The 12,942-nt window shown below is 38.3% G+C and overlaps 1 protein-coding gene across 2 annotated transcripts; it reads left to right on the forward strand.

The window, feature by feature from the left end:
* Window positions 1-103: 103 nt before the first annotated feature.
* Window positions 104-12,933, forward strand: LOC124135344 (targeting protein for Xklp2 homolog). Of its 2 annotated transcripts, none has more exons than XM_046500632.2 (15): window positions 104-317; window positions 1,633-1,680; window positions 2,118-2,216; window positions 4,154-4,316; window positions 4,510-4,569; window positions 4,957-5,268; window positions 5,714-6,014; window positions 6,605-6,752; window positions 7,205-7,364; window positions 8,502-8,712; window positions 9,047-9,148; window positions 9,270-9,446; window positions 10,077-10,220; window positions 10,912-11,023; window positions 11,580-12,933. In XM_046500632.2, the coding sequence occupies exons 1-15, from the start codon at window positions 206-208 to the stop codon at window positions 11,867-11,869; spliced, it is 2,439 nt and encodes an 812-aa protein (XP_046356588.2). In that variant the 5' UTR covers window positions 104-205; the 3' UTR covers window positions 11,870-12,933. The 2 variants fall into 2 exon arrangements, with proteins under 2 accessions (XP_046356588.2, XP_046356587.2); XM_046500631.2 differs by having other exon boundaries at window positions 105-317; window positions 10,077-10,223.
* The last annotated feature ends 9 nt before the right edge of the window (window positions 12,934-12,942 follow it).

Below are 12,942 nucleotides of genomic sequence, written 5' to 3' on the forward strand. Positions count from 1 at the left end.
TTACAGATACCCAATATTTATACGTCAATATTAGATATTATACATTATTTACTCCAATCGGTGTTAAGAATGACGACGACATCCGTTGCACAAATAAGTCGTGGTATTTGATTGGTCGGTTGGGGAAATGCGGTAGATTGAAATTTCGCTTACCGCTCGTTCAAGTTGAAGTCTGTTTTGAAAGCGTTTCGTTTCATTTTACGAAATGGCAGAAACGGAATTAGGTCCTATGGACGTAGAATGGGATTACAACTGCCCACAATACGTCGATTTCAGCGAGCCTTTACCTCTGGATGATAACGCAGACAAATGGTTTGGTGAGAAATTTTGGCCATGATCACTTGGTCGGGAATTGTTGATTGAAGTTATCTTTGGATTGGGCATAGATCAGAAACACAATGTCAATTGGTTTGAGGGTTTTATGTATAATTTATACTATTCATGTATAAATGTTAATGATTCACCCCTGATTTTTCTATGTAATGATATCCAATGGTAACATTCCCTTATGTCATGTTTGAATAGGAATAATATATCAAGTTCATGTCAAACGTATGGCTTCTTGATATAAACTGTGTGTTACAACGCGTAGACTGATGTCTAATACATAATATCTATTCACGTCCTTGGATGATCACAAAGAGGGTGAAAGTGGTTGTTTAAATCTATAGTATGTCCACAGTTACATTTGTTCTCCATCTGTATGATGGTTTGTACACAGACATTTTGACAAGTTTGAAGACTTCTTGGTCCCCTTCTTGTAACAATTCTACAAAATCTACAATGTTCAATATTCACAATTTAAACCAAAGGTCCACCCTTAGATTTAATTAATGAATAAATGTGCATGGCTAAATCAGGATATGTTGTGCATGAGTGACTTTTATATTACAGTGGCAGGAAGTGGTGAATGTTTATTATTAATATGGGTGAAGTGATCCACTGAAACACTGACGCACCGTGGTTAGTTCCCCATTTTTATTATGATACGATACCTGATGTTGCAAGTACATATTTTTACTTACTTGAAGAAAGAATAAACCTATCTAAATAGAGATAAATGTGAGCTTGAAAGCCACCCTTGTCCTGGGTGCACCTGTGTATCAGCTGTTTGGGATCATTTATCATGCTTATTGTGAAGGACTCAGAACAGTAATAAGGAACAGGTATTACGGTGCAAATGAATGTTATCTGAGCTGTCAGTAACCAGCTACGAAATATGATCATGGTGATCATTGGGGAACATGTTTATCTCATAGTTCACATCTGTTGATGAGTTTCATGGGTGGATACAGAGGGGGGGGTGCACCACCCCTTTTTATTTCGAAACAAATCTTAATTTCTGTATAAATTACCACCAAAGACAATAAATAGATCTTAATTGTGCACCCCCCCCTTTTAAAAAAAGCTGTATCCGCCCATGAGTTTGTATTAATTATCTATCAGTCAGATCAGAGTGATCTGTAAATTGACATAATTTTGATGTTGGTGCAAGAATTTTGTGTTTATTTCATTATGTTCAGTTCAACTACACCATGGTTCACAATGACATGACAGAAGTCTACAGACCCACATCACTCACCATGTTCAGCTTATCTGGTATTCTTCTTCAATCAAATTTTAATGCTTTAGATGCAGACCATGAAGATTTTGAAGATAGCTCCATTCGTATCAGTTCAGGTAGGAATTACTTTGTTTATTATTGTTTATGTTTATCAGTGCTTCAGATTACTTGTACACCATGAACATCCGATTTATTATTGGTCTTCAGCAACCTTATAATCCTTTGCCATAAGAGGCAACCAACCGGATTGGGTTGTCTTGCGTTAAACAACCAACAAAGAAATCAGCTTACTTAATGTGACTATATGCACAATTGCTAACCTTTGGAACATTATACAGTTGCTGTCTCTGTTTTTCATCCATCAAATCCATGGTCCACTATTTTTTAAACCACTTTTTCATTTGACTGTTTTACACACATACAACATGGTGCAAGAATGTATGGTGTGATCATGATGATGCACATGATCACATTGTCAGTGATTGTTAAGATACAAAATCATCAAGTGGTGATGATGAGCAAAATAATTGAAATGTTCTATGATTGTTTTCAGAGTACAAAACCGAAAATAAGAAACCCACAGAAGAAAATGCGAAAACTCCGAAAGTACAAACACCTACGCCGCAAGCTCAGGTGGCACCAATGAAATCAGGTATCATGGAAGTTCTGGAATTCAGTGATGTATATCAAACTGAAAGGCTTGGTAATAACAATAGAACACATTAGTAGCTCATCTGGATTGAAGGGAGCGTCTGCTACAATCTGATTGGTTTTAAAGCTCTGTTAAATGGAATTGGATCCTGAATTATTTTTTTTATCTTTTGCACTTTTCACTGTGAATCAACTTCTTGATCAGTATCTTTTCAAGGAAGCATATTGTCCATTAGTCAGTATACTGTGTCTGACTGGGGTATTTGTGTTAAACTGCGGCATGGTATCTCGGTGAGCTGGCACTATAAATCAGCATTAAACCGGACTAGTACAAGCAGACACACGCATGCATGTTGCTATATAAGTGCAATAATCTTGGACGCGACATTAAACCCAATTTCACCTCACCCTGGACCCATGAACTAACATAGTTTTACTATCACTATCTAGCATGTATCAATAACTTCTCTTAAGTATTAACTAACATAGTTTTTGCATTTATGGAGTTATAAATGTGGAATATTGCAAATACAAGGAACAACATTTTTTATGTTTATGACTCCCAAAACATGTCAATTCGTATAATAATACTTCAACAATGACTTCACAACCTGCTTATTTAATTATTAACACTAAAAAAACTGGACAGCAATACAAAATCAGTGACATGGTTCAGCAGAATAATACAACGCTGTCATTGCCCATTCTGTTATCAGCCAATCAGGAAACCTTAAAGGATGAGACGTATCTATCTCTATCATCTTCAGCTCCATTTAAAACTTTAATAAACTAAAACTGAAAAAATATCTAGAATTTATTCTATCGCTTTAAGTTATTTTTAACAAGCATTTACCCTACCTGATAATATCCTTTTGAAAGTGATAATAGTTACTTACTTACTTATATTAGGAGATTTTACGTGCGCTTTCCGACTGGAGCGTATTTCGCACACGGGTTAATAGTTCCCACATGCAGGTCCTTAAGACTGGTAGGATTGGACCATAGACTGTAGTGCTGAATTGAACATCTTCATTGTGTGTTATGATAACAGATATTCATTCCATGAAGAGGTAATTTTGACAACACCTGAATCTCAGTCTATTGATGTGATTGTAGCTGCAGATTCGGTTTAACTAATCCCATGCTGTAATTAGTAACAATGGTTGTAATTAAGGAGCATTTGCATTGTGTTGTATCAGACAAGCCTAATGTGCATCAAACATCAAAGGCTCCTCTAATGACAGGCCACCTTGTAGGGTAAGCTTATCTTGTCAATGTGTCACCCAGTGTTAGACAGCTACAGAATAAACATCAGACGTTGTTTTACTGAGGGCATACAAATTCAATTTGCTTAGGTGTCATTTTGTCTCTCACTTCTGTAGTGACAGGTGTGATGTCTTTCAAATAGACTTAAATAGTGTGCTTGGGTAGGGTCGGTGCAGTAGATAACCTTGTAGTGGACGGTGCAGTGTAGCAAACAGGTATGAACTGATACTATCAAGGTGGTCAGTGCAGTAGAGGACCTTGTAGCACTGTGGATGGTCAGAGTTAGAAATTGGCACTTCTTCTATAGTCCATTCCAAACTGCCCAATAGTTAAGGTATAAGGACTAGTAGATATTTGCCATCTTAAGGTTTTGTTATATATAATCGTTATAAGGACTAGTGGACCAAAAACCTTAGTTTCTGTGGTGCAGTGTAGCCAACAAGTATGCACTGTCACAAAGTGGAAAAATACCAATTACTAAGGTGACTAAAAAATCAACTTGGAAGTTATGTTTCTCCTAAATTTAGTGCGGTTATCATCAATTGTCTGCATTACTTTGGTGTTCTCTCTCGACACAGATGGTCTCTGTGGGCTATATAGTTATATATATTGCAACATTGAACACTGAATTAGTACATGCATAAATACAAATTGAAAAATAATTTTTGTTAGAGGGAAGCACAGGACCAGTTACTCGTCTGCAAGCAAAGATGACCCCACCATCATCAAATATCATTACATCTCTCGATGAATGGAGGGCCAAGAAGCCACAGGTTCAGACACAGTCGAAGCCTACTAGCAAGAAAGTTGGAATAGTGGCACCTTTGAGACCCGGGTAAATATTGTTAGCCTTACTGTTTGAATGTTACTTAAGCATGCTTATAAAGCTAATCTTAAAATGTGGATTGTTCAAAGTTTTCTGTTATGGTAAATATTGTTTTCTTCTGATTAATCCTTTTAATGCCACTAATGTCAGTCCATGGAAGCGCAGTAAACAGTTACAAACTAGCCACCAATTCTCTTTCTAGGAAACGAGCAAACAGCAGTTCTGGTACTGACGTTTCCCCAGTTACATCAACCAGTGACAGGTTTGTTTAAATTTATGTTATCCGAAAGTAAGGTGTATTGGTTGATTATTTTACTTCACAAGCCTTGTTTGACAGGAATTGCCCGCATACATATTTGACAGAAAGTGTGACACATGAAATAGTCTCATTGGATATTATGGATAATGTGCCGATTATTCCCAATTATGATGCATTCATCCAATACAATGCCTACCAGTAACAGTTTGATGGAACAAACAGGATTGTTTTAATGTAAAATCGTACAATTCCATTTGTGACATTTGTGTCATGTTTGTAATGTAATAAATAGATATATCAAGTTGAAGGTTTCTGCATTTTGTTCACTTTGCATGCTCAGAGCTGTTTTACTTTCATGTTTTTGATGAACATTTCAAAACATTGTTGTAGCCAAAGGCCTGCATTAAAACGACAGCGGATTTCAGGAAGCAACATTCGAAGGAGTGGGTCCCAAAGTAAATTGGAAGTTTCGAGTAACATTCGAAGGAGTGGGTCTCAAGACAAATTGGAAGTGTCAAGCAAGAGATCTTTAAAGAGAAGCAACTCCTCAGCCAGTTCTTCCAAACCTGAGAGAATAGCGCGATCCCATACCCGAGGATATTCAGCTGGTCGCCCTGTTGTCCAGAATAAAGACGACACAGAGGGTCCAGGTGCTAAGTTACCCAAAATGCCAACCCTGCCCTGCACACCAACCTTTATGAGGTGAGTATTTATACAGGAGATAATGTATTCATTTGGGGACATCTTATGCAATAATAAACCGTGTTATCTGGTGGGGATTCTGAATTAGAATAAGCTCCCAGCAACATATGCTGGCTATGAGAGGTGACTGAACAAATTGGAACGTTAAGCTTGGTAATTTTGTTGATAACCTGTCATCATACCCTGACAATGTGGTTTCATTTTATCATAATACCAGTCACTGGATTGTCTGGTCCAGATTTGATTATATACAGGCTTAAGTTATATAGCTGGAATAATAATGATACTGGTGAAAGCGGCATTAAACAACAAACAAACAATGATTGATATTATCATCTCTGAGATTTAAGAGATGTCACTTTGTCGCAATGAGATTTGAGTAAGATATGGTTGTTTCATAATACCAGCACCACCTTGTATGTACAAATTGTGCTGTCATTTTCAGGAGAAAGCAACTGGCTGCCGGGTCTCCACGAGTTAAAAGTACTGAGGAGCAGGAGTTGGAACAGATAGCACAGATGAGGAAGGAGTTGGCCAAGAAGAGGAAGATGGCCATGGATTCCCTGCAGAAAAGTAAGACTGCTCCTGGGTATGTCGCGGTACATAACTCACGAGAACCCACTATAATACAGGACTTCAAGTTCAGCACAGACAGTAGAATAAAGTCACAGCACCAGGACATCCAAGATGAGAGTACCATTGATTTTGCCAAGTGTCTGCGGTCTAATACTGCCTCCGCAACACAGGTGAGGATTTTGAATGGTGCATAAATCTAAGCAACTGAATACAGATGCAAGTTGATGTGATTCATATAAACTGTGTAATAAGTTGGCTGGTTTGTTGGTTTGTTTAATGCTGCACACAGATATGTTAGGATTCTGTAAATAATCAAGTCTGGATCAGACAATCCAGTGATTATTATCATGAGCATCGATCCACACAATTGGGATCAATGACATGCATCATCCAAGTCAGCGAGCCAGCCACCCGATCCTGTTGGTCGCCTCTTACGACAAGCATAGTCACGTTTTATGGCAAGCATGGGTTGCTGAAGACCTATTCTACCCCGGATCTTGTGTGATAAGATTCCTCTCTGTGCACATGCATATATCTTCTCATCTATGCATCCTTTCATACTATATTATATAACTGTTAATACCAAAATCATTTTGTCAACAATCCTAAACTTTTGGATTCATTTTGGGTTTGATTATTAGCTAAGCTAACTGACAAGTAGTGATTGAACATGTTGAACGTTGGCTTCACTGACAAGAAGTGATTTGAACTTTAGGCTGAAACCAGATACAACTTCTCTACATCTTCTTTAATATTTAAGGGTCCAAGAAGTTTAACCAGGCCACAACCCTTCAAGCTGACAACCAGCCACAAACCAGCACCACAGTCGGAAAAGTTCCTGTCCATGGCACAGTCTGTTGCAGCCTTCCATAGATCGACACCTGACAGATTCAGAAGAAAACCCCGAGGTAGGGACTGTAAAGCAGTGGAGAAGGAAGATAATCCGTAGTGAAAACATTTTGATGGATCAAAGCACCCTCCGTGTTTGTTTAGGTGAAAGGATGAGGATTAAGATAGTAATCCCTGTCAGACACCTTGTTGAAAGGGAGTAGTCATTATGTCAGTCCGTCAATTGATTAATCCTTTTGAACTGTGTGTGTTGATAAGGCAGGGTATAAGTGATGACATGCTAGATGTTATCTAGATGATCAACTTCATTCGACTTGGAAAGTTGTCACACTGCGTTCACATGTTGGATACTCCATGATTCAAGCTGAAATAATCCTTATCTGTGAGTGAATTAATATTTCTGCATTATTTAATTGAAGTAGGGAAAATTAGTATTTATGTTGTTTTTTATGTTCTGACAATAAAGCACTAAGCAGTTCTACAACATTTCACATGTGATGTCAATTATCAGCCTCCAGCTCTGACAAGAAGTTACTCAAGGCACGGTCACCTCACGCCCTTCGCCTCACCCAGCCAGAGACGCCGAAACTAGAGACCCGTCATCGCTACCGGCCGCCGACTGCACCCAGTCAGAGAGACCTTGAAGACCAGGAGTATCAGGAGATTATGAAGTAGGCTTCACTTCTACTCAAATTATTCTTGCTTTTGGTAGCTTGGTAGTACATTGCACATCGACATTAAATTTTAAAAATATATTTCTGGATGAGTTTCAATCAGCCAAGTCCTGCCAGAAACAGTATTGAATATTCTATAGCCCACTAATCCTATTTCATATGACAATGTACATATTCCATGTATACATGCAGAATACCATGCATGTATCCAGGTAAATGGGGTTAAAGGTAAAAATAACAAGAGTTTGCCACTAACGTGGCTATATCCCCGCCCCTGTTGCAGAATTTATGACATAATTAAATCTAAACAAACCCTAACCTTTTTTAACCGAGGTGGAACTTGTCATGGAAATTGTAAAAAAAAGATGAGTTTGGAGTCCATCTTGTTGCCATGGAAACATAAAACATTAATATTTCTAACAAAATTTAAATAGCAAATGGCACCAGTTCAGCATTTACCTGACAGACCTGCAAAGTTTGATGAAAAAATATTGAACGGTTTATGAGTTATGCTCCGGAAAGAACCTTACCCTCACAGAACCTAAGTCCATCTTGTTGCCATGGAAACATAAAAAATTTCTTAAATTTCTCAATAGCAAAAGGCACCAGTTCAGCATGTACCTGACAGACCTGCAAAGTTTGAACAAATATTGAACGGTTTATGTGGTATGCTCCGGAAACGAACCCTACCTGTCTAAAATTTCTAAATAGCAACAGGCACCAGTTCAGCATGTATCTGACAGACCTGCAAAATTTCATGAAAAAATATTGAACAGTTTATGAGTTATGCTCCGGAAACGAAACTTGACGGATGGACGGACGGAGCCCGTTTCTATATCCCCGCCAACTTCATTGGGCGGGGGATAATAAATACTGAAGGTACATCTTGATAATGGTAAAAGAAATGCTTTTTGTTTATTATCTGCTGTCTGACATATCTTTGATAACCAGAGAGCAGCATTCCCAGAATATTTAGAACAATATTTACTCACAATATACTTCAAGTAAAGTGAAATGATAGTAAAGTGATATATGTTCAAGCCGTGTTTACAAATGACCGCAGTATGTTATGCTCAGAAGCAGACAAGGTTCTAATGCACCATTAACTAATATTTTTTCCTCTTTTCCTCACAGATATCAGTTTAAGGCCAACCCTGTGAACACGAGGATCATGAGTCAGGCTACAGGACTCTACAAACCAGAGCCAAAACCAACAACCAAGCCAGAGGAGTTCAACCTTCACTTAGACAAGCGTTTTCAGGAACGGCCAAATAAAGCTTCAGATGAAGAGGAATTTGTTTTCCATGCTCAGCCAGTGCCGAGGAAGATTCTGGAGGGAACAGTGGTAAGAACACTTGAACTCTAGAAAGTATTTCAAATGAATGCTTTTTAAGTGTATTGACACAATTTGCTGCGAGGTTGCGGATGCAGTGTTGAGCAATAATCACTCTCAGTGTAAGGGTGAATCATTGTTTGTCTTTCATTATGAATACGTTTTATCAACAAGGAAAGTTGTTTTGTTTATTTTATCTTTGGTCATTTGTTATTTCTCAACTTAATCCTTGCTTATTTATCATATAAAACATTTTTAGGTATTACCAATTTACAGTTTTTCACCCGATGTTACTGTATGTAAATTAGCTTGGAATACTGAGACTTACACTTTCCTGTTTCTGAAGGGTGTAAAGCCAGCAAGGGAGATACCTTCCACTGTGCCTCAGTCACCAGCCTTTGCTCTCAAGCATCGGGTACGGCTCCCTGTTGAAGTACCACAAGAAAAGGTAAGTGCTGCTTCTAGTTGCATTTGTTTGGTAAAATTTAGATGCCATTTATTATTTTAACCATGTTGATAGGATTTAGTCCTGGGAATGCTTTAAGATCCATGATTTCTCTATGTTGTAGGAAACAGAGAAGCCTTTGCCCAAGGCTCACGCTGTGCCTCACCCAGGCATCCCATTCCAGCCCAAGCTGTCCCACAGGACAACTACCCCAGAGCCATTCAGCTTCGAGAGTCGCTACCCTGATCCAAACGCTGTGAAGGAGGCCAAACTGCGACAGAAACTTGAGGAGGAACAACGGGTATGGGAAACAGATGTATTGGCATGAGCCATAACAATGAACAATATAGAACCATAAGAATTTTTCTGGAACTGAACATGTATAACATAATAATCCAAAAGCTTTTCATAGCCTTGTTTCCTTACATGTTTCCAAAGTTCTATGGGCAGCCCTGTGACAAAAGCATCGGTTAACATTGAAGACCCACATGGGTACATGAACCTGATTTCTGTTTTCCCCTGCCGAACTATATGGCTGGAATGTTGTTATAGGCATGTAGACATGTCTATCACACAATTGTTTTAACATACTTTGAGATTATTACTTTACACTGCTCACCTGAGCGATGAGATACATGGAATTCTCAAATGACTTTCATGAACTCAGCACCCTGAAGACTAAGATGTACACTGAAATGTAGTTTCTGTGTCATCACACTATCGTTCCCCATTGTGAAGAAGTGGTTTCAAAAACTGAACAACGATATGCTTGTCATGCTTGTGTGATGTTTTTAAACATAAGATCAGCAATGATATGCTGAAAAATACTAGCGTGTTATTAGACATGTCAACAATGATATATTTGTTTTGCCAACAAAGCTTCTGAAACACCCGTATCCTGATACCTGGATATTAACATTCTGTGCTACAGGCACGCGAGTTCCGGGCCAACCCACTACCACGCTTAGAGCCTGTTCTACCCGAGAGGCACACCAAGATCTGTACAAAGCTGGAACCCTTCAACCTCCAGAGTGACATCCGCGGTGCCAAGAAGTCAGAAGAGTGGAATCACAAGGTTGTAAGTTAATCCATGAAGATGAGTGAACTTAGAATCTGTCAATACTTGCAGCAGAGTATCCTTCCTTAAATGTTCATCAGAGTAATCTTTTCCAAGGAATGTGTCATTTGGCATGTTGCTGTGAATTACCAACTTTTTGGCATGTATTTCGCATGTCTCCGAACCATCACTTGAAATCACTGGTTTTGGAAAGCTGCAAGTTTTGACAAAGATCTCCCTAGTTTGTTGACTGTATGTCTGTGTTTGTCTGGAGAACTAACTGAAGCATGCTGTCCTGAAGAATAACACAAAGATGTTTGGCTTATTTTGACAACCGGATATTTGATAAGCAACATTAGCGTGTAAGTAGGTGTGACAACAACATTTAGACAAATCGACTGCCACCAATTTAAAAAGAAAACTCATGAACCAACCTAATTTGTTTTACTATTTTAAAGAGTGCTAGCCCATGGGGTTTTATCTGCCATTTTAAGATTACTGTTGATTCATAAAATATCCATAAAACTGCACTGAAACTAGTATACATGTACATCCTTCAGAATCTTGCACTTATAAAAATCAGAACTTTGAAAACTTGGATATTGACAATTATGTAAAGCACTAAATAATGCAAGAAATGGTACAAATAGTGTCAATGGATGATAGCTGTTTTACAGTTGTCTCACTTTCCATCATGTCTCTTTGTCAGCTGGAAGAGGAGCAGGTGAAGCTGAAACAGGCAGCAATATTCAAGGCCAGACCTGCCGATGTTGTCCACCAGGAACCCTTCATGCCCCAGAGATCAACTCGGCCACTGACAGGTTAGTAATGCACATGCACCATATCAATTAAGACACATTCATGATATTCATGGTGCAGAAATAATTTAAGATCCAATTTCACAAGAAACAAACATAAGAATGACAAACATTCCAAATCAAAGATGATATTACCTTCATTACTGCAACAATTGGTGATGTCGACAAGCATATCAATGTTTTTCTAGAGGCCATAAGTCTTGGTTATTTTTACCAAACTCCAAAAGGTTAGAATATAGGTTTGGTAATTGAAACAATTTGATTCTTCCAAGATTTTTTGTTTGACATGAGAGCCACCAGGCCAGAAAGGGTGGGAAATGTAGATTTTAGTCAAATGGGTTACTAATGGGACAACCCAAGGGCGTCATTAGAATCTCAGAATGGCCTTCAGATTTTGTAAATTTTGAATGATGATTGCTGTCTGGTGGGACATTTTCTTGGAACATTAAATCTTTACTATATAGATATCTGCTAGATCCTTATTCCTATCTGTCAGAAAATGGCAGACAAGCAATCTTTATTTCCTTGTTACTGCATTCTAACTGTAATTTCTGGTTAGATGTGAGTGACATGACGCTGAACACCGAGCGGCGGGCTGTGGACCGGGATGAGTATGAAATCAGGAAGAAGGCACGAGAGGCTCAGTTGGCTGAGTTGAGCCATGAACGGGAATCACAGAAGATAGAGGAAGAGAGAGCTGCTATTGCTAAACTGAGGGCAGAGATGGTTCACAAGTCCAACCCAATCAGAAAATTCAAACAGGTCGTTCTCCAAGGTAGCGAAAAACCACCAACATGTCCAGAGTCCCCAAGATTCTCAGACAGACTACGAAGCAAAGTCCGAGTATAAGCTTCGATCAGCATTGACATCTCTTTATCCATTTATTCATACACACGTGTGAATACAGCTGATACAGTTGACGGTGATGGTTGTAGACAGCTGATTATGGCTCCATCTCATCAACGGTCATCCAGGAATCTCGGATAGTAAGATACTGTATATTTCTGTCATCAATGTTGTACAGTTTCAACTACAGTTTAATCAATATCATTTAGACCATGCCCTAATTGTCACTACAGGTGCATATTGTTAGATTTTATTTTTGCATTTTTTGTAAGCCATAGCTATTTTCCTTAAAGTTGCAATCAAAGAATGTAAAAGGTCTCATTTCAACTGCTTTACAGGATCATGATGATCCAATGTTGGATATTGTCCTTTCATGATCTACTGTGGAACAAACCTATGCTCATTTTATGTAAAACATGCTTATGTATAAGCAAATTTTATTTATGTTTATATTAGATTTTATTTATCTTGAAAACAGCATTCATTATGTAACTACTGTTTGTCCATAGTAATAGGCTAACTAGTGGATGGGGGTTTCCATAGTAAGGAATATCCAGATTATTATAAGACAATATTATTTCCTGGTTTACAGACAATCCAATATTGCACAAATGTGGAACTTAATGAGACTGAACCTCGTGTGATTGCTATCTAATGTGCAAGGATTAGGGAGTACTTCTGCTCCTTGGCAGTGGTGTATCACAGGATGATACAAGTCGAAGTATTTAAGCCCAAGGAAACATTGTGTGAATAACCTTTTTTTGAGACACTGGAATGAGATTTTACAATGTTTATATGGTAAGATTAAGCCAATAATCATTGTAATTGTGGGTGATCTGCTATGTACTTTGTTAGTGTATTTGAGACACTTGTAGCCCTGATGCTGCATATAGTTGTACATACAAGTGGAGAGGTGGCTAAATGTGCTCAGACGTCTTCTCTTTCTCTGCCTACTGTGTTTTCTGTGAAGTCCTTTCTACCTTCTGTATCTTTCAATGCTCCTCGGTCATTTCCTCTCTGTAATTATGTAATCTAATGCTATGTGAATAAATTAATAAACCAACAAACACTTGTAT

This window comes from Haliotis rufescens, unplaced genomic scaffold (genome assembly GCF_023055435.1).
Source record: "Haliotis rufescens isolate VD_foot unplaced genomic scaffold, xgHalRufe1.0.p SCAF_19, whole genome shotgun sequence".
Lineage (NCBI taxonomy): Eukaryota > Metazoa > Mollusca > Gastropoda > Lepetellida > Haliotidae > Haliotis > Haliotis rufescens.